The sequence below is a fragment of the Dendrobates tinctorius genome, unplaced genomic scaffold, assembly GCF_039654945.1.
Source record: "Dendrobates tinctorius isolate UK_male_01 unplaced genomic scaffold, ASM3965494v1 ptg000250l, whole genome shotgun sequence".
Classification (NCBI taxonomy): Eukaryota; Metazoa; Chordata; class Amphibia; order Anura; family Dendrobatidae; genus Dendrobates; species Dendrobates tinctorius.
The window spans coordinates 49,787,084-49,813,793 of record NW_027361917.1 but is presented as its reverse complement, the minus strand read 5'-3'; the positions used below and the strand labels follow the sequence as shown (position 1 = coordinate 49,813,793).

General features: G+C 39.3%; 1 protein-coding gene across 3 annotated transcripts in view; it reads right to left on the bottom strand.

Moving 5' to 3' along the window:
- The window catches only part of STXBP5 (syntaxin binding protein 5), a 492,483-nt gene that overhangs the window by 17,124 nt on the left and 448,649 nt on the right, over nt 1-26,710 (bottom strand). The window contains exons 20-24 of one of the 3 annotated variants that reach the window (XM_073557677.1): nt 19,544-19,597; nt 19,399-19,446; nt 13,662-13,712; nt 9,358-9,597; nt 8,788-9,157 (exon numbers count right to left, since the gene is read on the bottom strand). In XM_073557677.1, the coding sequence (XP_073413778.1) occupies nt 8,788-9,157; nt 9,358-9,597; nt 13,662-13,712; nt 19,399-19,446; nt 19,544-19,597 (763 nt within the window). The remainder of the gene's footprint in view (nt 1-8,787; nt 9,158-9,357; nt 9,598-13,661; nt 13,713-19,398; nt 19,447-19,543; nt 19,598-26,710) is intronic. The other 2 variants (XM_073557678.1, XM_073557679.1) reach the window with 2 other exon arrangements.

Here is a 26,710-nt window from a genome sequence, read left to right as displayed (position 1 = left end):
TTGATTTGTGATTTCATCTATACATCGGCCTTTGAAAGATATCCAATATGAAGATAAATTATTAATTTAATTTCCTTTCTCAACTATAGTACAAAAAGGTTTTTTTCTATGTAATCTATATTGGGTGGTCTATTCATCTTTATATGTATACATTGCATGGTGGTTCTGTTTCCTTTAAATTTAGAGGCACCTCATATATGACTTTTTTGCTGTTAAATTGGTTCATTAACTTTTAATATTAATTAAAATTATTTTAAACGTAACCAATTGCTTTCATGGTTCATGTTTTGTGCTCTGGACGGTGGTGATTGTCTGGATTCACATTGTTGATTTGATGTTCTGTTTAGAACTATATGATATTGTAAGGGCTTTCTTATATTGATTTTTCTGACGGAATATAGGCTGAACTGGATGGACAAATGTCTTTCTGGCCTTGCTAACTATATATTATATATATATATATATATATATATATATATATATATACACATATACACACATACTGTATAGAATTAACAAAAAAGTGTGAAACAACTGAAAATATGTCTTATATTCTTCAAAGTAGCCACCTTTTGCTTTGATTACTGCTTTGTACACTCTTGGCATTCTCTTGATGAGCTTCAAGAGGTAGTCACCGGAAATGGTTTTCCACTTCACAGGTGTGCCCTGTCAGGTTTAATAAGTGGGATTTCTTGCCTTATAAATGGGGTTGGGACCATCAGTTGTGTTGTGCAGGAGTCTGGTGGATACACAGGTGATAGTCCTACTGAATAGACTGTTAGAATTTGTATTATGGCAAGAAAAAAGCAGTTAAGTAAAGAAAAACGAATGATCTTTGGTTCCAACTCTACTTGCCTGGTTCCCACCGTGAAGCATGGAGGAGGAGGTGTGATGGTGTGGGGGTGCTTTGCTAGTGACACTGTTGGGGATTTATTCAAAATTGAAGGCATGCTGAACCAGCATGGCTACCACAGCATCTTGCAGCGGCATGCTATTCCATCCGGTTTGCGTTTAGTTGGACCATCATTTATTTTTTAACAGGACAATGTCCCCAAACACACCTCCAGGCTGTGTAAGGGCTATTTGACCAAGAAGGTGAGTGATGGGGTGCTACGCCAGATGACCTGGCCTCCACAGTCACCAGACCTGAAACCAATCAAGATGGTTTGGGGTGAGCTGGACTACAGAGTGAAGGCAAAAGGGCCAACAAGTGCTAAGCATCTCTGGGAACTCCTGCAAGACTGTTGGAAGACCATTTCCGGTGACTACCTCTTGAAGCTCATGAAGAGAATGCCAAGAGTGTGCAAAGCAGTAATCAAAGCAAAAGGTGGCTACTTTGAAGAACCTAGAATATAAGACATATTTTCAGCTGTTTCACACATTTTTCTTAATTATATAATTCCACATGTGTTAGTTCATAGTTTTGATGCCTTCAGAGTGAATCTACAATTTTTATAGTCATGAAAATAAAGAAAACTCTTTGAATGAGGTGTGTCCAAACTTTTGGTCTGTACTATATATAATATATATATATATATGTGTGTGTGTGTGCATAGATAGATAGATATATATATAAAATCTATATATATATAATTTTAGGGATTAATAATGATTTGTCTAAATACCTGTACATAAACAATTTAAAAACATTGGCCTTGAGCATGATGATGTATAATAAAATGTACTATGCAAAGTTTACAAATAAGGAATAATTTTCTACAAGTAGATTCTCCATAAATCTACACTAAGCTATTGTGCTGGATACATTCGAAACAGACCAAAAGTGTGCGTGGAAAAAAAACGTAGAGCATTTTGGTGTAAACATACAGATGGAGAAAGCTTTTGACACAGGCACATATATACGTATATTTATGGTAAATGTCACAGCGGGTTGTATTAATGTTCACTTCTTTCTAAGCAAATAAAACCCTATACATCCACAGTGTGTGGCCCCACTTGGCACCATAAGCACATAAATCATTAATGTAGGATGGTTATCACCCCAACACTGCCTCTCACGCTGGGTCTGCGGCTTGCCATCCATGGCATTTGATTGTGCTCAGATCACTCCATAAATGAGGTTTACTTCTATTTCTGACAAAAATCTATTCTATGTTTTCATCGAACCACTGCACGAAGAATACTCCCCCCCCACTTTGTTTTTTACTTGTAAAGTAGAAGGTAAATACATTGCTATCCACTCCGTTAATTGAACGTTTTTTACTGACCACATCATTCGATACCGTATATAAAAATCCCAAAGATGTTTAGCTGAAAAGTGAAAGACTTGTCCAGGTACAGCACGTTATAGATAGGTCTCTGCAAAAGCCCATAACCATTAAAAAGTAATAGTTGTTATAATTTTTCTTTTTTTAAATCAATCGTACACATGAAAATAAGCAAATTTGTAATTTGCTTCTTTTTCTGCCAAGAGTGATTTTTCATTCTCGATTCAATGGTAAAAGCTGTATTCATTCAGGGAGGACAGATTGTTACATTACTGAGATAGGAGATGACAGCTGCTACCGATAAGATTCTATGGAAACGGAGGGGCAGGAGGAGGAAGAAGTTCTGCCTCTCGATCCTCCCTTCTACTTTCTCTCCCATCTGCACAGAATCTTAGTAACAGCGGTCATCTTTTATTTCAATAATGTAAGTCTTCATTGAATACAGATTTTTGGATTGAAAATTTGAAAAATTAATAATCGGACTTGGTGGAGAAAGAAGCAGATTTCTCTAATAATATATATTACATATTTATTTATTTTCATTTGTACTATTGATTTACTAAATACAAATTTAATTGATGGTTACATCAAACCACCAGGCACCTCTACAGACAGTGTATCACATTACTTTAGTTTCATCACATTTAGGAACACTGTTGCCTAGAACTGAATGAGGTTTTCATGTGATATTAAGGGCTCTGTAAGCAGTACTTCCTAAGGGCTCATACTCACTAGCGAGACACTTGCACGATTCTCTGGCATGAAAACCTGGCACTGCTGCCAGCACTCGGACCAGAGCGTGCGGCTACACATATTTCTATGCAGCCGCACGCTCCGGTCCAAGTGCCGGCGGCAGTGCCAGGTTTTCATGAGAGAGACTCACAAGAGAATTGTGCGAGTCTCTCGCAAGTGAGTATGAGCCCTAAGATGCATTACATCTCCCTCCATGCCTCTAACATAGTTGACTTCAGGGTTGTGGAGTCGGTAAGGCCAAACCTCCGACTCTTGACTCCTCAATTTCCATGACAATGACTCTGACTCCACGACTCAGACTCCCTTATACATGGCTCATGTTTAATCTTAAGTGATAAATTCACTGCAGTAAAATGGTTACATCAGTTTTTTAATCATTATTATCATACAATAATCAAGCCATTTAGATAGAACATAAAATATTTATTGGAATACAACTTTAGAACAAATTTATTTTTGCATATTTACAATTTATTAAGTGGAAAAAAAAAAGTTTTCAACAAAAATATACTGAATAACATTTGTGCAGTCTATGAATTTGTTCTGAGACATAGTATCGCCTCCATCAGATCCTCCATCATAGATGACCTAATCTGGCCTAATTATTTTAAGGCTAGAGAACAACCTCTCTACACTAACTTGGGTTGGTGGCAAAGCAGTAACCACATGGGCAACATCGCTAACAATTTCAGGGTGTAAAGGAATTGCCTCGTGCACAGTCAGTTTTGATGAACAATTGAACTCTTCTACTTTGAGAGCAAGTGAAAAATGTTGCTGAAATATAGCCAATCTGTTTTTTATGGGAGTGGAATCTTTTTCCCTTCGGTAACGGTTTGCCTGCTCCATGTCATCCAAATACTTTTCGAAATCAAACTCCTCATCTGTTGAGGATGAAGAAATGGCAGCAGCTCTTGGCTGTCCTGTAGCCCACTCATCCTAACTGCTACCTCTGAGCTTCTTTTCCTTCAGTAAGCTGTTGATCATCCAGCAATATATGATGATTTGGGTCCACAAACAGCTGCCAGAAGAATTTTATTTTGTAATAGCAGTGTCTCTCTCTGCTTCATTGAAGCAGCAATGCCATCTGCGATTAAACCTCCTCTTTGGGACAGGCAAAGCAACAAGTTCTTCCACTCCTTTATAAAAATGCCAGGAGGTAAATCCTCAGCTTGTAACTTTTTAGTCACTTCAATTCAGCCACCCATGTCCATTGACCTTCATGTAGTGTTACCTGAAGGTTGGCCATATCTACAAGGATGGGGTTTCAGCTCAAGCAAACAGGTGCTGCTCCACCGAGTGACTTGATCCACAACTGACCCCATTCCAGCACGTCTCTTCAAGATGGAATCAATTTTAGGGGTTCTGGCAGCACTAGCCAATTTCCTCACTTTGCTAATCAGAGTTCCAGCATGTCCTTCTTACAGACTTTCTCTTATTGCCAGCTGCAGCGTGTGCACAACATAGCGCCTGTGAATAGGAAAGAGGTGTGAAGCAGCTTTAACAAAGTCATCTAAATGTAAAGAATAATTTTGCTGTTCTTCTGTAGTAATATCTGTTTGTTCCTCCGTTATGGAAACAGGACTGTTGCCTTCCATCTCCAACATACTGAATGTGAAATGTTCTTCTAGCTGCTGTTCACCTTCATTATTCTTATTCATCAGTTTAATTGTACTTATCATGTTTTAAGCATTATCAGTTACAGTAGCAAGAACCTGTTGAGTTCATAATCTTGCAGAACTTTTTCCACTAAGGTCTGGAGAAACTGGCTGCTGTGATGAGCTTTAGTATCTTTTACTGCCAGCATCTTAGTAACAGTTTTTTTGTAACAAACATATCTAACGTTGATAGCAAAATAGTTCACTCTGTGACATGTGCAGGCATTCATTTTACGAAACACAAAGCGCCTAGAGAGTCTTTTTAAGATCTTCCTTTTGGTTAAGGGCTTATTCAATCACTATTTTTCTAATACTTTCTTTTTCCAGAGAAACACCAGGTTTGGGGGCTATTTCTCCATTAAAAGCTGGTCGTGCAAATAATGATAATGGTACACTGTCCTTCACAACAAGCTCGATGAGCTGTCTTTTAAACACATCTGCTGTCATTGTTACAGTAACTGTCACTTGCAAAATATCTTGGAACTGATGTTTGAGATGCTCTTTCCTCCTCCTTTGCTTGGTGGGAAGTGATGGGCTCTGGTTTCTTGGTGCTGCTGTGATCTTTTTCAATCACAGCTTTGTAAACTTCTGGCAGTGGCAGTGTTGTAAATGTCTTTTTAAATTGGAAGCTCTTGAAGGAGCATTTTTATCACTGCCTGAGTATCACTGATTTTGGCATCACAGCATTTGTTTTCATCTGGGTCACTTATACACTGACACACAAAATGTTTTTTTTTATCTTGAGTCACTGTGAAATGCTCAAATACAGCTGACTTCATAAGATGCTTCTTAGACATTTTGTAATTCTGTAAATTCACTCTCAAAATAATTTTGTCCTGTAAAAAAATATACGGTATATTGAAATTTTTTCAAGAATAGGGAATCATGCACTGTATAATTTAGGATAGAAATAAAACAATGTTTGCATAAATCAATAGGATAGATGATAAGTATAAAGTTTGTAAAATATGTTGTTAGATAGCTTTACTCTGAACTTTCAATGTCAGGTTTGTCTCAGGGTACAGCTCACTAAATGCTTTACTTCATATTTCTTCACAGTCTATGAAGAGGGGAGGAGGGAGGGAGCATGTTTGTACTGAATTACATTCCAGAACACACACACAAATATATGTCCCCATCGATCCTGTTACTGTATTTCCGAATTTGAGATGTTAGAAAACTATTTTTCCCCTTTTATTCTACGTATAGTGTATATAAGTCATCAGAGCAGCTAACCCCTCCAAACAGGAGCTAAGAAGAAAAACAAACTACAACATCAAGCAGACATCGTCAACATATACTGGACTATTGATTTATGCACAGTTTATTGAAAGTTTAGATATGCTTTAAGAAGTACTTACCTTAATCCTGCTTTCCTGTTCACTCCAGAAGTTCTGAGATGAATGCAGGCATTCTTTCCCTGTGTTTGTTATTTTTTCCCCTTATCTGTAGAGGAGGCGCTTCACTACTTATCATGAACATAAACTGCAGCACAGATTCATCTCAGCTAAAACTCTAGACCTTACATCAGGAGTAGGAAAAAACATTTATAAGACATTTCATAACTTTCCCAAATTCTTATGAAAAAATTAATCCCCACAACATGCACTGAACTACTGTACCCAATTTATTATATATTTTAGGAGTCAGAGTCGGTCCATTTTATACCGACTCCAACTTCACAGCCCTGGTTGACTTCTGTCCCCCTAACCATCCACACAACTATCTATGCCACCATTGGCTTATTTTATCGCTATTTTTTTTTTTTTTTTGCAGTTTTCCGCTTTCTACTTTGTAATAGTGAAGGACTCCTGTTAATACCTTTCACTCTATTTCTTAACATTGTTTTGATTGCTGCATCACCCTTTCTAGATTTCCTCCTTTAATTTCTCCAAGATCTGCAAGATTTAGAAATTGTCCAATGTTCATCTGAGATTTCTCTTACATTTAAGTAAAGGTCTAGCTTTTTTAGTATGTCAATGCAATAATGCCTGTTTTTCTTCCAGTCCTTTACATTACCATCCCTTTGTCCACTCATTAATCCCATTTTAAATCGTCGTATCCTGCAGATATACCACTATCAAAAATTCAGATACACTTTTTGATAGCTGAAACCTCCTTCTGAATTATCTTTCATACTACTCAGATGTCTCTTAGCCATATTGATGTCTTTTCTAGAGAAGAGGTTCTACTTGCCAATTCATCCCTCCCAGTCCAGGTCAACCTATTTTACATTAATTGCTGACCTGCTGTGTAGCTTAATCCAGAACAGCCAGAGTAGGCCGTATAGCTTTCACTTTGTGATTCCCATTCACAAACTAATTTTGGTGTTCCTGAGTATATAACAAGATCTATTTAATTTAATCTATCAGCCAATATTCCTGAGTATCTTTGTGTCCAAATTATTTCAGGAGACTGGTCTTTAGGAGGTTAGATTCATAGCATTTGCTTTTTTAATTATCTCTATAAATCGTATCTATATCCTTCCACAAACATGGGATTTCTCCTGTTTGAAGCAGCATTATTGGAAAGAGCTCTGCTGTGTATACATCAGGGCCTGTTTTTGTTTTGTTTTTTATTTATTTATTTTTTTATAAGTAGCTCTATATAACTAGGGTGATATCAGTTATATGTGTTCATTCTCTTAAGATTTACTTCCACTTCTGGCTTATTACTATTTATAAGCTAACAACAGAGCAGGGACAGCACTGTGCACAGGGGAGACACCACAGCTACTGAAACAAGCATCACCGATAACTCAGCTTCAGGGAGGGGGAAGGGGCTGTAGCCTCTGCCCCCTGATGATGCTTCATTTGAGTATCCCAGCATGCACTGGTGATACTCAACTAAACAGTCAGACAGGAAATAGAAAAAAAAATACAATAGCTGTTGGTGAAATTAGGGAACAGTGAGAATTTTTTTTAAGTATATTAGAAAATAGAGTAGATTATGGGACTAAATAGATAGGGAGTTAGTAGCAAAATTAATTTGCCTTTGGACCATCCCTTTAAAAGGAGGCCTCCTTATATAATTTACTTAATGAAAATTATTTTTCCATTTTGGGGGGGCATTTTCTCATATTGATTGTTCCCTATTGGTTCAATTTTCCATTTAACTACATTACTTTAGATTATCAGCATATTTCCAAGACAACGGGAACTTGGTCTAGAACAGAACATTTATGTTCTGCAGGTTTTCACAATCTCCATATGTAAGCCACTGAGGTTACCGTAAACTGCTCAGTAACTCAACATCTTTTCCATCTACTGGAGTTGTCCTTCAACTGGCGTGGAAGGCTGAACTTTCCAAAAATAGTTTCTTGTCCTAGTAAATTCTCCAACCATAAACTTATATTTCTTATCAGTGCTGACCCAGTTAGCAAAAATCTTTAATTTCACTAAAAGCACACACGTTATCATTACCTCCTAGTTTTCATTGATCTTCTCTCCTCACCATATTCTGTATATATAATTTTTCCTTTACAGCTAGTTTTTATTTTTAAGTATCGTATATCACCCCTTTCTTCAACACAGTTATCTTCTTGTCCTTCTCACCTGGTCTACCCAGATTCTATTGAGTTTCTGTATCCAACTCTCTGAAAAGTACATTCCCTATAGTAAGGCTATGTCAGTTTTCAACCTTGTCAAGAATATTACATAGCTAACATAGCTAACTAGACCCCTTAAATTCCAGTTATATTTAAAAAGTCAAAGCAAAGAAAGCTATGTTGCGAAGGGGTTAATAAAATGATTTGAATCTTGTTAAATCTAAACACAGTGTTGCAAAAAATGTATTGTTAAGTTTGGGCAATCCCTTTCACCAGTGTTGTACATGAACAAAAGGAAGCCTCCTATAGAACAGACTAAACTTTGTCTCCAGGTGCTGTCTTTTACCACTTAAGAGAAAAAAATTTACTTGTTTTCCCTGGATTTTCCATGGACCTTGAGCAAAGTTGAAAGTCTCTTCTTTGCAAACACAATGCAGCTCCATTGTGGGAGGAAGTTATGTACAGAGCTGGTCCAGCTCTCTACAAGGGTACCACAGTTTGCTTCTGTGTTACACATGATCTTGAGTTCCACTTCCCAAGTATTATTGTAATTAAAGACTAAATAGAATATAGGTGTTACAATTTGTTGCTAAATATTTCTTACCTAAATGTCATAATGTGTCCATTGGCACAGAAACATGCAAGGCAGGTACTACTACTCATTGACACTATATCTCCACGAAGGACAAAAGAAGTCTCTGTAATATTGTGTTTATAAATGCAGTTCTGGGAGGGCAGTGAGATCACCTTCGCCTGTTTTTCTGAACATATTACTGCATATTGGTTTTCACTGATTTCCTGAGACGAAGACGGTGACACTGAAACTGGCCTCCTTTTTTTCAACCGCTCCTTGTCATCCTTATCTTCAGGTGCATTGGGTTCCCTCCAAGCTTCATATGCCGGTGGGATTATAGCTCCTAATGAGTCCAGAAATGCCATTCTTAAAATTGCACCCTTTAGTCTTAGTATTGTTCCTGTGAAAAAATAAAAAAAAATCTTTTTATTTACTTTGTTTTAGCAAATACTGCATTATTTTTTTACTCTGTAGTTGAGGCAATGCTAAAAGTGATGACATAAAAATGCCAAGTTTCACAAAAATAAAAATACTGCTTCAATCCTGTTGAGTCTCCGCTAAGAACACCTAAGAAATGCATTCACTTGGTTTGGTACCTACCACTTGGAGATACAATAACAGGCTGAAGAAGTCTCTGGTCTCTTCCTGGTGGCAGGTTTAGTACAATAACTAACACAGTCCCCAAGGTGGTTCCAACCCATAAGCAAGGTGATGTCGATGTGTCAGGTTTTCTTGTGAATGTCTCACAAAAATGGAGAGCAGATATTGCTTCCCGCGACTCTTTGTCTATGCTGGTCACACTGGAACTCCGGGAACGACTGAAGGAGTTGTCTCTGACATCTACGATTAAAAGAGCTAATTAATCACTGACTATTTGAAAAAAAAATAAAAATTAAAAAAAAAAATTAAAAAAAACATATTTAGGATATATAAATACTAAAGAGCACAAAGACTAGTGTACACAAAATGTACACCATGGCTACAACATATTTTTATTCATCTACACTAAATAAGACTTTTAAAAAGGACCAATAACTACATTCACTAGTGATAATAGAACTTTATTGTCAATCTTTCTTCATTGAAAAAGTTTCAAAAAAAATAATCAGAAGCAGCAAGAAAAGGCATTGAATAGAACGGAAAACTATAAAATAAAATGTCAAGTCTGCACTGGCATATGATGACAAATGCATAATGTACTTGCAGTCACATAGAGCATAATGAAGTATGTAGAAAGCAAAATAAATCAGAACTGGTTCTAGTTTACATAATGAAAAACATTATTGCATAGTAGGAGAGTAAGTTAGTGAATGAATCAGCCTGACAAAAGAGAATGAATCAGAATATGAAATAAAAAAAAGGAAGAAAAAAAGTGGAAAAGAGAAAGAGGGGTGGGGATCAAATCAATAAGAACAGACCACAAGCCTTTGGATTTCCAGTGTAGACTGGAGCAGCAGCCAGCAGGCCCAAGTATCAGAGCATATTTGGTAGGAATTTTCAGCTTATTCCGCAAAGAATTAATCCTCATGGTGCAATTTATTTTCTTGAACCACTTAAAAAACACTGAAAAATGAAAAGAGGATCTGCCTCTCACCAGTGACTGAATGTAACAATATAAGCAGCATTGAGAATGTGATGGATAATTTATTGTTCTGCCGAAGTTCTCAAACCAGGAATGATAAATAGGAGTGCCATTTGGGGGGCTTTTACTAAGCAGATTCCACATACTGAATTGAAGAGCAGTCTATGACAACGCCACCGAAGGTGGGCAGTTTTTTCTTAAGCGGTGCAGGCTGTCAGTAGCTTCTGAGACTTAGCCCAATCATCTGCAGCTATTGGGTCTTCCAATTTCTTTTCCCAGGACCTTTGAAAAGAGGGGACTGAGGTATCCATATAGTCTAGGAGGACTACATGAGAAAAAAATAAAGGACTTCAACTGAGCATATGCTGGCCAAGAGATATGCTGATCCAGATAATGCTTGCAGTTAAAATATAAAACAAGCGAGCGTCATCCAACTTCTAACTAAATTAGAAAACCATTAGCTATCTTTCTTAAATAAATGATGGATTAGTCAACAGAAGGGTCAAGAGGTCCAGATATTTAGCTAGGTGTTCCCCAATAATAGTGTAGTTCCATAAATGTATGGTAAAAAAAATTGTTCTATAATATATATAAATAAAAAAAAAGTATAGTATGTTGGATGGCAGTATACCTGCTTTGAGGTGGGCTCCAGCGGTGAGCCCATCTCAAAGCCGAGACATGTCAGCTGTTTTGAACAGCTGACATGTGCCTGCAATAGCCGCGGGTGGAATCGCGATCCGCCTGCGGCTATTAACTAGTTAAATGTCGCTATCAAACGGTGACAGCGGCATTTAACAAGCGCTTCCGGCGATCGGGCCAGAAATACGCTTACTGGTGACCCGCGTCACCGGTATGTCGGCATGACAACCAGAGGTCTCCTTGAGACCTCTATGGATGTTGATGATGGATTGCTATGAGCGCCACCTGGTGGTCGGCGCTCATAGCAAGTCTGTAATTCTGCTACATAGAGGCGATCTGAGCATCGTCTCTATGTAGTAGAGCCGATCGGGCTATGGAGGCTATTGAAGCATGCCAAAAGTTAAAGAAAAATTGTTTTAAAAATATTTAAAAAAAAAATAAATCACCCCAAGTCAAACACACACATATTTGGTATTGCCGAGTTCAGAATCGCCCGATCAATAAAAAAAAAGATTAACCTGATCACTCAACGGCGTAGTGGGAAAAAAAATCTAAAACGCTAGAATTACGTTTTCTTGGTCGCCACAACACTGCATTAAAATGCAATAATGAGCGATCAAAAAAACGTATCTGCACCAAAATGGTATCATTAAAAAAGTCAGCTCGGTGCGCAAAAAATAAGCCCTCATCCAACCTGAGATCATGAAAAATGGAGACGCTACGGGTCTGGGAAAATGGCGTAATTTTTTTTTTTTTAGCTAAGTTTGGAATTTTTTTTCACCACTTAGATAGAAAAAAAACCTAGACATTTTTGGTGTCTGTGAACTCGTAATGACCTGGAGAATCATAATGGCAGGTCAGTTTTAGCATTCAGTGAACCTGGCAAAAAAAGCCAAACAAAAAACAAGTGTGGGATTGCACTTTTTTTTTTTTGCAATTTCACCGCACTTGGATTTTTTTTCCTGTTTTTTAGTACACGATATGGTAAAACCAAAGGTTTTATTCAAAAGTACAACTCGTCCCGCAAAAAAATAAGCTCTCACATGGCCATATTGACGGAAAAATAAAAAAGTTATGGCTCTGGGAGGACGAAAATGCAAAACTGAAAAAAGCCCTGGTCATGAAGGGGTGAAGGATAATTTGCAACAATATCTTCCTCTAACTGTACCTAGTGCTTAGTCTCTACCTGGAACATGATGGCTAAACAGTGTATTTTTAAATATGAAAGACCTTTTCTTCCTGTGCATTTAGGAATAGGTCACTAATCCACAAGAAAATGGAGTATGAGGTATGAGTAAACAGTCTAGAAAAAAATAATCTTAGAATCATAGCCATTTGTAATTTACTTTCTCAGTACACTCAAGCAAATGAACATAATTCAGAGAACAAAGGTCATTTACATCTGAAGATAAATAAATCCTTTTATAGAAGTCCTCTGTAAACGGAAAGGGAAGGTCCTCCATGAGACTTAAGCCCCCGTCACACATAGCGATCTCGCTAGCGAGATCACTGCTGAGTCACAAGTTTTGTGACGCAACAGCGATCTCACCAGCGAGATCGCTGTGTGTGACACTGACCAGCGACCGGCCCCCCTGCCGGTTATCACTGATCGTCCTGGAATGGCCAGGACATTTTTTTGATCGCTGGTCTCCAGCTGGCCAGCACGCAGCAGGGTCCAACAGAAATCCATTAACCCTTACCTGGGCATAATGATTTCTGTACATTACTAGTATTCTAGTAAACCAGGACCAAATCCAAATCATATGTAAGAGGTCTGCCAGCAATAGATAGAAAGGAAGAAGATGAAAGGAGACAACCAGGAAGGTTGAACTGGATACTCAGATGCAGAATAACAGGTAATGAAAGTGGTAACTAAAGTCAGAAAATGGGTGGCACTATTTAACAGGAGGGTATTCCTTTTGTGACTGGTACTACAATGGCTCTTGCAAGGGTAATACCAGCATCCAGAGAAACCAGGAGTCATGTCTTGGTTTCGAGACTCGATCCAGTGACCTCTTGCTGCGCAGTCTATTTCCCTTTCTGCTGAGCCACAGCCAGTTTGGTCTCTGTCCAAACTGCTGGTTTTTTTTGTATGTTCTTGGTTTGCTCCTATTCAGGCATCTCTCTCTTACAATTTTGGCTCTGTCCTATCACTCCTTGGGGGGGGGGGGGCTATTTATATTCACCTTGCACCTGCATCTTTGCTGGCTATATTTCTGCTCAAGCTAAGTTCATTTCCTTTGTCTGCCTACCTTTTTGTCTTTAGTTTACAGTGGGGACTGACCAGTGCTCATCCCACCCCCTCTTTATCCAGGGCTTAGCTCAAGGGAGATACAGGGCTTAGGTTTCCCGCTTGGTTATTGGTGAGGTACCAATTTACGGATGATAGGGCAGGTAAGATGTTATTAGATCTGCTTAGGGGTCTCCACCCTTTCCCTAGTGTCTGCACTTCCTTCTCCTCATTCCTCCATGTTGCTCTTATTCTTTCCCACACTGAGCGTGACAATACCACAGGGATACTCTCTTATATCTAATGCCCTGCTATGTGATTCTTGCTCACATTGCGTGGGTTACAGCTGGTGTTAACTGTGTAACAGCTTTTTGCTCGCTCCATAAATTGACACCCTACACATGACTTGCATCGGGAAGGGATCTCAACAGTTCCACAGTGGCCACATCTTACCTAGTTCAGGCTTTAATTCTGTAGGTAGGCTCAACTTCCTTGACATCTTTGCTGAAAGAAAAAAGAAATACTTTTAAAAGTTGCTAAGGTACATAAATTCATCAAGATGTTATAAGAGAGATCCCATCAGGGTTCAAGCACTAATTATTTTGCTTCATGGACAGTCAACAAGAATTGAAGAAAAATCATTCCAGAAATTAAGATTAGTTGGTTTGATTGCAGTACAACTGATTTTGAAATCTTAGAATAAAATAAGTAATACATCAACTAAAAATGATAGCTTTTTAAAACACAAAGCAAATATATTTAACAACCGAAATCTGAAAGCAAATAAGGGGTAATTTAATGAATTTCATGTCAACCGCAGCTCAAAAACATCTCCAGAATCTGACTTTTTCTAACCTTCCACCCTGCAAGAAAATCGGACATTCAGCTGATGCTCTCTCATCTTTACTACTGCAATTCACTACCAATTGGTCTTCCGTTCACTAAACTCCATCCTTAATGTTGTAGCCAGACTCATATTTCTTATACTGTTGCCTCCACCCTGTGCAGCCAATGTCCTTGTTGCCCATTTTCTACAGAATACAACATAAAATTATCATGCACACAATCAGAGGTCTCCACTATGCTGCACCACCCTACATTTCCTTCCTCATCTGTCTAAGGAGCTCTCCTTTCTGGTAATGATCTAAGACAAACATGCTCCATAATCCAAATCTCCCACTTCAGTCTTTAAGACCTTTCACATGATCTCAGTTCTCTGTAAAGAACTACCATATAACAATCAGATTAATTCCTATCAACCACAGTTTTACATGTTCCTTATAAACTCTTTAGGCAGGTATTCCACATCATCTCACTAATCTACCGAATTTTTCAGACTATAAGACGCACCGGACCATAAGACGCACCCCAAATTTTTAAAAGGAAAATAGGGAAAAAAATTAATGCGTCGAATGGGGGTCCGTCTTATGGGGGAAATCGGCAGTTCTGGTGGAGTGTGGTCACAGGGTATGTTCTGTGGTCCGGTGATATGACTCCCATCCCAGACTGGTGCAGCAGATTCTGTGGCGCTCGTGGTGCGGGGGCTCCGCTGACATTTTATGAAAGGCCAGAGCCCCGCACATCCATCCCGCGCCTCCAGCCTCTGGACACTACGCTGACAGACACAGCAAACCTTGCCACAGCTCGCATTGATGTGCCATCATGGATGAGCTGCACTACCTGAGCCACTTGTTTGGGTTGTAGAGTCCGTCTCATGCTACCACGAGTGTGAAAGCACAACCAACATTCAAAAGTGACCAAAAACATCAGCCAGAAAGCATTGGTACTGAGATGTGGTCTGTGGTCCCCACCTGCAGAACCACTCCTTTATTGAGGGTGTCTTGATAATTGCCAATAATTTCCATCTGTTGTCTATTCCATTTGCACAACAGCATGTGAAATTGATTGTCAATCAGTGTTGCTTCCTAAGTGGACAGTTTGATTTCACAGACGTTTGATTTACTTGGAGTTATATTCTGTTGTTTAAGTGTTCCCTTTATTTTTTTGAGTAGTGTACATATAGCTTCATTGTACTTATTACTTGTAGAATAATTTAAAAATTGAAAAAACAATGATGGAAAACAAAGATAGTATAAGAACACACAAAAGTACAAGATACAGGTATAACAGACTTACTGATTCCACAGCACGTTGAGAAGGAAAATACAATTAGCCAATTGAGATTTAGGGTTATCGATTATGTTCCTCATCTAAGAGGAGAGGTCGACAGATTCTACAATTATTTCTTTAGATTAGTAGGGTCGACTATAGGAGGTTTATGTGCCTGAGTATCTAATGTAAAAGTGTGCAGATTGTGAGAATGCATTGCCTTGTATAATTTTTTTTTTTTTTACTATTTGTGTTTCTGCATTATAGAATCTTATCTACGACTGAAGTAATGAATAGTATAAGAGGGACAAGAAAGGGTTACTGCTTACCAGGGACATGAATAAGCAGGTACATCTAACTACCCATATATGTTTCCCTTTTGATACCAATCAGGATAAGCTGGGCATTAAGAAATCTGTGGCGTAAGAGGTAAAACATTTGACAACCTAGGATGGGTTTGACCTTGAAGTGTTATTTTGGTGCCCACTAAAATTCTCTTCCAAATAGTTACACTTTCTGCTGCGGTTACATTATGAATTAGGGGCTTAAAGATGGGTTGGTGTGGATGCTGGGGGCCAGAGAGTAGTGCACACCCGACATTGATTTATTCGTGGCATTGGTGCATTGGATAGTGCACCTGAGGATGCCCCCTATTCTTTGTATGGTGGTGAAAGGGGGATATATGCTAGTAACTCAGCCTATATATCCACGATAAGACCCTTTCAATTTTATTTTATTATTTCCAATAGCAATGCAATACGTTTTACAATATGCCTGACAGATATGGGTCATCATCAATTGTCTGAGAACCTATATAGTATGATGCCTATAAAATCCTTATAGTATGATAGGATTAGGTCAAAACATTAAAGTGTACCTGTGTTAATTTTTAATAAATAGTACTCAAAAATAAGCAACTTTGTAATATATCTGATCAGAGAAATCTGCTTCTTTCTCTGACAGAATTGGTAATCAAAAGTCTCAATTCTGAGGGAAAATCTGTATTCTGTGAAGACAGACTCTCCCATTACTGAGATAGGTGTAGTAACGATTTTGACTCCATGGGTATTTTCCAGAAACAAGCAGCCATGGATGTTGAAGTAAAAACTGCAAATCTGTCATTGCAGTGCCTTTACATTATGCCCAGCTCTTACTCCTGAAGACACACACCCCATAAATTAAGTGGGCTCCCATTACTTCAGAGATTCCAAACAAGTGGTTTCAGCACACTATGGTGCTTGAAAGGGAGGGGAACATTTGGATTTGGATCAGATTTATCTGGCACTCTACGCCGACCACTTACTTTGAGGTTTCCATCTAACTCTTTGAACTACATTATTCAGATGAAACCCCCGACAGATCCATTCACTATAATGAGGCAGCAGAGTTACTCTGGACTTTGTCTGGCCTCTATTCAGTGGTGTCAGTCTTTTTAGAAGTACACAAAACTATAGCCGATCATGCTTTTGTGCACACTTAATAAGACAGACACAGCTGGATCATATGTCAGATAGTGTCCACAGTGCCTCATTATAGGGAATCTTCCATTGAAGGTTCCATCTGAATCACGTATTTTAGAGCTTTACATGGAAATTCAGTTACACAAGTGTTCAGTGTAGAATGCAGGATTAATGTGAGCACAGCCTTACTGCAATCTTTGGGATGCAGAATAAACAAATCAACAGCAGGTCTAAAATCAATTTTATTTTTTATGCTGTTCCTCGTGCGTTATAAGTGATTAGACGACTATTCTTTGGGGCGATGCAACTACAGCAACACCAGATTTATATTATTTTTATGTTTGGCTGCTATCACACACAAACGCTTTTTGCAAAAAAAAAAAAAAAAAAAAAAAAGTACTTGCATGGCCATATTTTAAGAGCTATAATTTTTCCATATTTTTGCAGAGTCGGGCCAAGCCCCTCACATGCATGTTTAATTGCATCCACCGACATAGGAAGAAAATGGAGGCAAAAACTTAATTTAAGGATATGGATGTCATCAACATGCCAAATACTGTATATTACATTGTTTACGCTGGTTTAGGCTCTGAAAACCTGCTGTCAGGTTCCCTTTCATTTTCTATCTATGTAAGATAGTTGTGAAGGTATAATATGTAAGCTCAGTAAATACCATAAAGGACAAAAAATGCTTCTTTTTCCGTTTACAGAATATTATAAGCTCTATTCCTTCTTCTTAATTGTTTAAGCTGCGTGGATTCCTTAGCATTTTGTCTTTGCCTCCTTTATAGGAGTGCTGTGGAAGCTTTTCAATTTCTGAACAACCCCTATAAGTCTTGTTCAAACATTTAGTATTCAATGAGAATTTCTCATGCAAATGAAAAAAAAAATCCAAGTAAATTTTTGTCTGTATTATGGCAAAAAATAAATGAAAAAGGATTCCTCTTGTGTATTCTGCATAGAAAGCGCTAGTTCAGAATAGCAGGCACAACTGGGGCAGAAATGCAAGGGTCAACTTCAAATTCCTGCCATGGATTCTCTGATAACCGCACACCCAGGACTCATGAACATTACCCCATTTATCCATTCTTATTGTTTAAAGTGAATGTCCAGCTTAGATTACATTTTCAAGTACATCTTTACAGGTGAGGGAACGCTGGTTTCCTGATATTGAACTCCACATGCCTTGCACAGCCTAAGAATCCACCAATAAAGGGATTGAGCCGTTGCAGCCATCTTTTCCCCATATACAGTTATGTTCAAAAGAGAAAACACAGTAGTTTGACAATAAATGGCTTCACTCAACCACTAACCATGAGTGGAGAAAAAAGTTTTGATGTTATCATTCATATTCTCTGAAAAAGGCCAAGAAAGCAAAAATTCTGCCAGGGTATGTAAACTTTTGAGCACAACAGTACATAGTTTGTTGCGCTCAGTGGCTACAATGATGTCAACAAGACAGCACTGCTGCAGACAAACAACAGATTGTGGCAGCCCCCAGAACCGGACATCGGGAGGTTAAATAAAGCACAGTTTGCTTGTTTTTACATCAAATTGTGCAGATAGGGAAACAATTTCTGAAAAGGGACAACTCCTTTACCTCTAACATTTACAACTACAAATTCAGAACTAGCTCTTCAGTCTTTTTTTCTCTTTTTGTGATTCTTGCTCTATTTGTCCTTCTCTATATTCATGCCCTATATTTTCATGCCAGTACTCCTGTTTTCGTTAAACATATTATGCACCAATATTAATTGAATAATCTCTACTATATAAAACATTATGAATCATGAGATCTATTGCTACAGGAATATTTAACAGGATGATTGTACTTACCTCTTACATAAAGACTGATTGCGAAGCCATATCGGCTTATTAACTGTGGTTACACCTTGTTAAGAATACATGTAACGCGCCATGGAATAAATGGCGCTATAATAATAAAAATATCTTTGACTAGTATATACTTTACCTTGGCATACTTCGCTCTCGCGATATGGAATATCTGGACAATACTTAAAGGAACGCACAATAATAAGATTTAAGGAAAAATAATTACCGTAGCTAATCAGTTTAATTTTTAGAACAGATGATTGAATATATCTGTATAAAATGACAGTGATATGCTAAACACTTCCTCTTCCCGGGAATATAAAGTGAAGAAGACCCCTTACTGGAACATATAAATAAAGCCAACATCTGAACCAAGTGCAACTCACCTTATAACTGGTCAGACAGCATGGTTCAACATACAAATACATTGTGTTACCGGTCATTTTAGGAGAGATTTTGTAATGAACTTTGTGACTATTGAGATTGTTCATTGGAAAAATCAAATTTGCGTGTGTGTTGTTCGCCAGAGCATGTTGTATTACTTGAACCTTGCTATTTCCCAGACAAACCACAAACTCAATTATCAAGAAAGTATTTATCCTGGAAAAATGATTTTCCAATCCATGATTTTTTTTTTTGTTAATTGAGTCACCAAACCCCAAAACAGAAGCAACAAAGTGATTAGTGTGGTGCAATCAAAGAAGAGATTGTTGCCCTTCCCCTTGTGGTTAGTTTCTGATAGAGCAAGACACAACAATAGGATGACAGGAGAATTGTGTCTGTCCTACCTAGATCAGTGGCTACCGCCCTGGAAAACTTTCTGCTTTTGCTCTTCACTGCAAATAACATGTCAATATAAGTTGTCAGTGTCTAAAAGGAGGACATCTGAAACTGAAAAAGGCTGAGTAGTTATGAACAACATCAATACTGTACCCCTTTCTATAAATAATTTCATTTCCTGTTCATCATATTTGGGAGAGCCATAACCTATACAAGTGAAAATAAAATTTAATGTACAGATATAGCAAAGAATCAAGCTAGACGTATAAGGACGCAATGGTGGTTATGGAAAAGCAAGGTTAGTAACTGCAGTTATTCACACATTGAATGCATAACGTAAATTACTTAACTGGCACACAATTATAAGCAGTCGTGGAATTTATTCAAACTGCAAGCAAATTAAACATTTACGCATAATTTGTATTATTCACACATTTTACAGAATGAATAAGCAAGCTGTTGCAAAACAAAATAAAAAACAACTAATTATCATAGTTTACAGTATTAAACCGGTCACATATCCCACCCCTGCTTTTCACATATCCCACCCCTGCTTTTCACATATCCCACCCCCTGCTTTTCACATATCCCACCCCCTGCTTTTCACATATCCCACCCCCTGCTTTCAACAACTGAAGAAATTTTCTGAGGTTATCTTAAAGTGGCTGTCCACTAACTCCTAGGACAGCCCCTTCTTAGCGCCGATAAAATAATAAAGCCTATACTCCCCACCCGTGCCGGCACCATTCCTGTGGTGTCAGCACTCGCTCTCCCCAGGGCTGGGATGTGATGGAATGACACATGCCGCCGGCACCCAATCAGCGCTGGCGTCACTGTCTACAAATTTGTACAAAATGTACATGAAGAGGAAGACAGGGCTGCAGTTGATCCTGGACTCCCTTATGTTCAGTTTGTCTGAAGGCGGGGACACTGATGTCAATGCTGATTGAGCGCCGGCATCAGAAGTCATTCCATCACATCACAGCTCTGGGACAGTGAGTGCCGACACTGCTGGAAGGGAGCCGGCACAGGAGGCAAGTACAGTCTTTATTATTTTATCGGAACATAACATTTAGTTTAAGAAGGGGTTGTCCTAGTAGTGGACAACCCCTTTAAGAAGATTTCAACTACTTGAACTCCTGTGTGCTAACCAAAAGAGTGTTTACTACATTGTAAATACAGTATTAAAGCTTTCCTCTATAAAAAAAAAAAGTCACAAAATGTATTCTACGAATGATCAAATAAAACCAAAACATAATGACAGCTCATACAGGGGTCTATCAATCAGAGTCTCGATTTTGAAAGAAACTAAGTCATTATGATGTTATTATGCAGAAGTGTCGGTCTTCATTGCAATTCCAGCACTCTAGTCAAAAATTAAGAAAAAAAAAAGTTTCTTGTGTACAGAAAGAAATCTATTCCAAAATACTGATATGCATCACTGCTGTGCACACCCTTTCCCCATCCCATAAAGACATGATGGCCATGAAAAGTAGGCTACAATGGTCACCATTGCCATTAGATGGATGTCACATGGATAATTCATTTGGGAGCAAACATTTGGGGGAATTAATAATTCACTCTACACTAGTTTCCTGGCGTCAAAAAGTCGTTAAAATTGTAGCTGGATGTTTTTGTGAAAAAGTGAGTGAGGCTTTGCAAAAGAGTGTGACCAACAGCTGAGCAACACGTTTACTATAATGCAAGCCAGAATATACATTGAAGCTGGAATCTACGTCAGATAACGGCGGCAGTAGATTCTTTTTTTCTGAAGCACAGATTGTCATGAGAGGTGCCAAGTTTATTAAGAAGCATGTACCTAATAAACTTGGCGTATCTAACTCCTGCGGGATCTTGGTTCAGGATTGAAGTATTAAACGCAAGTATGGATCACTTTGAGTCATATGGTTGTGAAAGGCAGCAGATTATATCAGCTCCTGGTCATCTAATAAGCACAGACATCTCTTCCAAGATAAAACATAAAAGGAATATTCTTGGCTTTGCCGTACAGTGCAACATACTAACAGGACGACAACTACTAATTATGGTTGTGACGAGGTTGAACACATACTACAGACTGAAGTCTTTATCTCTATAACGTCTAAACAAAGGGATGCACAAGGTTCTTTGAAATTATTGCGTTTTTTCTGCAAATATGCAAAAGTTACAGAAAGGCTGCTATTTACTGCTACTTGTCACCACACTGTAAAAATCTGACTCTGCTCCGTTTTATACATGCTTAAATATGCAGAAGCACTTTTCCAACCCAATTTATAATAGCTGCTTTGAAAGGGAGCAGCAGTTTCAGCCATTCAAAATGGTGGCCGACTATGTAGGACATGTACAGGTAGGAACTTCTAGAGATAGGGACTCTCCTATATCATAGAATGGTAGAGATGGAAGGCTACCATTCTGACAGCTATCCAGTCTGGCTAAGCTTTGGGGAAATCCAAAGTGGCAGCTTCATCTATTATATGAATGTGGGCACAAATTGTCCATAGGAGACAACCTGCTAATGGAAAGTGGCTGCTGAGAGCTTCAAATATGTAACAGAATATTTCACCTGCTACAAAATATATAGGCTGTGGTAGATTCCCACTGCATTTCCTTTTTGCCAGGGTCTCCAGCAGTCTGATTCCTCCTGATCAGCTGAAGAGAAGGTTTAGCATACAGTTAGGTCCATATATATTTGGACAGAGACAACATTTTTCTAATTTTGGTTCTAGACATTACCACAATGAATTAAAAAAAAAAAAACAATTCAGATGCAGTTGAAGTTCAGACTTTCAGCTTTCCTTTGAGGGTATCCACATTAAAATTGGATGAAGGGTTTAGGTGTTTCAGCTCCTTAACATGTGCCACCCTGTTTTTAAAGGGACCAAAAGTAATTGGACAGATTAAAATAATTGTAAATAAAATGTTCATTTCTAGTACTTGGTTGAAAACCCTTTGTTGGCAATGACTGCCTGAAGTCTTGAACTCATGGACATCACCAGACGCTGTGTTTCCTCCTTTTTGATGCTCTGCCAGGCCTTCACTGCGGTGGTTTTCAGTTGCTGTTTGTTTGTGGGCCTTTCTGTCTGAAGTTTAGTCGTTAACAAGTGAAATGTATGCTCAATTGGGCTGAGATCGATCAGGTGACTGACTTGGCCATTCAAGAATATTCCACTTCTTTGCTTTAATAAACTCCTGGGTTGCTTTGGCTTTATGTTTTGGGTCATTGTCCATCTGTAGTATGAAACGACGACCAATCAGTTTGGCTGCATTTGACTGGATCTGAGCACACAGTATGGCTCTGAATACCTCAGAATTCATTCGGCTGCTTCTGTCCTGTGTCACATCATCAATAATCACTAGTGACCCAGTGCCACTGGCAGCCATGCATGCCCAAGCCATCACACTGCCTCCGCCCTGTTTTACAGATGATGTGGTATGCTTTGGATCATGAGCTGTTCCATGCCTTCGCCATACTTTTCTCTTTCCATCATTCCAGGAGAGGTTGGTCTTGGTTTCATCCGTCCAAAGAATGTTCTTCCAGAACTGTGCTGGCTTTTTTTAGATTTTTTTTTAGCAAAGTCCAGTCTAGCCTTTTTATTCTTGATGCTTATGAGTGGCTTGCACCGTGCAGTGAACCCTCTGTATTTACTTTCATGCAGTCTTCTCTTTATGGTAGATTTGGATATTGATACGCCTATCTCCTGGAGAGTGTTGTTCACTTGGTTGGCTGTTGTGAAGGGGTTTCTCTTCACCATGGAGACTATTCTGCGATCATCCACCACTGTTGTCTTCTGTGAGCGCCAAGGTCTTTTTGCATTGATGAGTTCACCAGTGCTTGCTTTCTTTCTCAGGATGTACCAAACTGTAGATTTTGCCACTTTGCCACTCCTAATGTTGTAGCAATTTCTCGGATGGGTTTTTTCTGTTTTTGCATCTTAAGGACGGCTTGTTTCACCTGCATGGAGAGCTCCTTTGACCGCATGTTTCCTTCACAGCAAAACCTTCCAAATGCAAGCACCACACCTCATATCAACTCCAGGCCTTTTATCTGCTTAATTGAGCATGACATAACGAAGGGATTGCCCACACCTGTCCATGAAATAGCCTTGGAGTCAATTGTCCAATTACTTTTGGACCCTTTAAAAACAGGGTGGCACATGTTAAGGAGCTGAAACTCCTAAACCCTTCAGTGTGGTCCCCTTCTGCTGGTATATCTTGTGCACGCTGCACTTCCTGGCGGCACGTCACGCGTTCGCTTCCACCTTCTTAAAGGGGCAGCGCACATATAGTGAAATGCCCTCAGTCTGTTGCTGAGAGGCACTTATTATAATTAGTTCACCTGCAGGATGGCTCCCAGTCAATTGCTGAGCGTCATCCTGTATAAAAAAGACTCCCTTCTCCCTTAGGGAGTTGCTGAAGCAACAGCATTCATTAGTCTCCCCTACTAGCGAGTTGTTGATCTGGTCCCGGTGTGGCCAGCATCCTGAACATAGTCCCTATCTGAATCTCCGAGTCAGTGCTGTTCTGCAGTGAACTCAAACTTAACCTGTTAGTCTGAACGGAGCCCTATTCAGTGCGAGCGTACCGGACCCCTGGGGTCAGCCGCTGCAGTACTGGTTTCTGCCTAGGAGTGGTACCTGAGAAAACAAAAAGCAAAAAACACAAATATCCTGAACTAAAAAGTAAAAAATATACTGCAAATAATGCATAAAGGTAATAATAATAATAATAATAATAATAAGGGTATTTAGTAAACATAATTTTGATCAAAATAATGTACAAGCCATCCCGCCACGTCACGGCAACCCTTGTGGGACAGTCCCTACTCTAGTATTTAAAACCTTTTCACTTGCCAAGTGGCATGAATGTGAATAAGGGTCGAGCGGCTGAACCACTAGTAACAGCTTAGGCCAGACTGGATGGCATTCCCAGCTCAGAAAGAGGGCGGTCACACCCCTATATGCACTGAATGCACAATGGAGTGGTACCTAGCAGCTACCTGCTGCACAAGCCTGACTTCACCACGAGAGGCTCCAGTTGACACCACGTAGCCGCTTAGCCACAACCCTTTCTTGGCAGACCCGGTACTGTGGCACAGTGGGTCCACTAATCCACATGAGCCACCACTGGTTGTAACACCTATGTGGATTTAAAGGGGTATTCTCATCCAAGATCCTATTTCCAATATGTACTAGGTGTAATAATATTTGTAAATCCCTTCAATAAGAAATGTATTATAGTTCTTCTGATTCGCTGTGTCACTTACCCGGTGTGCAGGGCATTGCAGTAGCTCAGATATCTATGGTTACGACCACTAACAGCTGTCACTATGAGTGGTTGTAACCATGGATACCTAAAATACTGCAATGCCGTGCATATGGGGTAAGCCACATAGCAAATCATAAGAATTATAATACACTAGCTGAAGAGCCCGGCGCTGCCCGGGCATGGTAGCTAACTATGGTTAGTTATAACAAATTATAATGATTATATATATATATATATATATATATATATATATATATATATATAAAGCCGAGTGTAGAGCGCCGCCCACTCCGCATAGCCACATTCACTATAATATCCCACATCATCCTGTCAGCCAGAGCTACCGGACAACAACCCCTAATATCCCACATCATCCTGTCAGCCAGAGCCACCGGACTACTACCCCTAATATCCCACATCATCCCATCAGCCAGAGCCACCGGACAACTACAACTAATATCCCACATCATCCCGTCAGCCAGAGCCACTGGACTACTACTCCTAATAGCCCACATCATCCCGTCAGCCAGAGCTACCGGACTACTACCCATAATATCCCACATCATCCCCGTCAGCCTGGGGTCAGAACCAGAGCGCTGAGTGGAACGGTCCTAACTTCCATACCAATGATCCCTTTAATAGAAGCCTGGGGTGAGAATCAGAGCGCTGAGGGATTTACCCTAACTTCCATATCGGAGATCCCTTTAAGAAAGGCCTGGGGTCAGTACCAAAGTGCAGAGTGGATTTTCCCTCACTTCTGTACCGAGGATCCCTTTAAGAGGAGACTTGGGTTAGAACCAGAACGCTGAGTGGATTTCCCCTAACTTTCATACCGGGGATCCCTTTAAGAGAGCCTGGGATCAGAATCAGAGCGCTGAGTGGATTTGCCCCGACTTGAATACCAATGATCCCTTTAATAGAATCCTGGGGTCAGAATCAGAGCGCCGAGGGATTTGTCCTAACTTCATTACAGGAGATCCCTTTAAGAGAGCCTGGGGTCAGTACCAGAGCATTCGAAGGCAATTGCTCTGACTTTCATACCGAGGATCCCTTTAAGAGAGGCCTGGGGTCGGAATTAAAGCGCTGGATGGATTTGCCTTGACTTCCATACCAGAGATCCCTTTAAGAAGGGCCTGGGGTCAGTACGAAAGCGCAGAGTGGATTTGTCCTAAATTCCATACCAATGATCCCTTTAAAAGACCCTGGGTACAGAACCACAGAGCTGAGCGGAACTGTCCTAACTTCCATACCCGGGATCCCTTTAAGAGAGGCCTGGGGTCAAAACTAAAGCGCTAGATGGATTTGCTCTGACTTCCATACCAATTATCACTTTAAGAGGGAAGATGTGCATACGGGATGGAGGATGTGTGATGGGTATATGGGCACAGGAGGGGGGATTCATTTCTGTCATGTGCTCTCTGCTCCTTTCAGGGGGCAGACAATGGCTGGGAGCTTATGTTCCTGGGGATGCTAGATTTCTCACACTATGTCAGTGTATGCTGAGGTGTTGTCAAGTAGGAAAACTGTTGGTCATAGCAACCAATTACAGCTCAGCTTCTTTTAACCAGCTCTGGTGAAATGAGAGATGCTTAGTGATTGTTTGCAAGGAAAACTTGCTCATAGCAACCAATCACAGCTCAGCTTCTTTTGAACAGCTCTGGTGAAATTAAAGATGCTTCGTGATTGGTTGGTGATACACACACACACATTCATTTTTATATATAGAGATTTCCAATTAAAGGTATTTTCTAATAATATTATTACTACTACTACACCTAGTACGTATTGGAACAGGATCTTGGAGATGGGAATACCCCTTTAAATCGAGAAATACAGTTGGAAGTTAAAGTCCAATTCTTTTCAGAACAAAACGTTGCTGTCAAATATTAGAATAGGCTACACTGGCCGATAGTATGTCAGACTGTAATGCTAATGACTCATTGTTCACAATAATTGTGTAATGTGAATGCATCGAGTGACTGAATGATTTCTCCAAAAACGCTTGTTCATCAGGCATGCATTATTTTAGGAGCGCGAATAAATTTTTGAACAGTC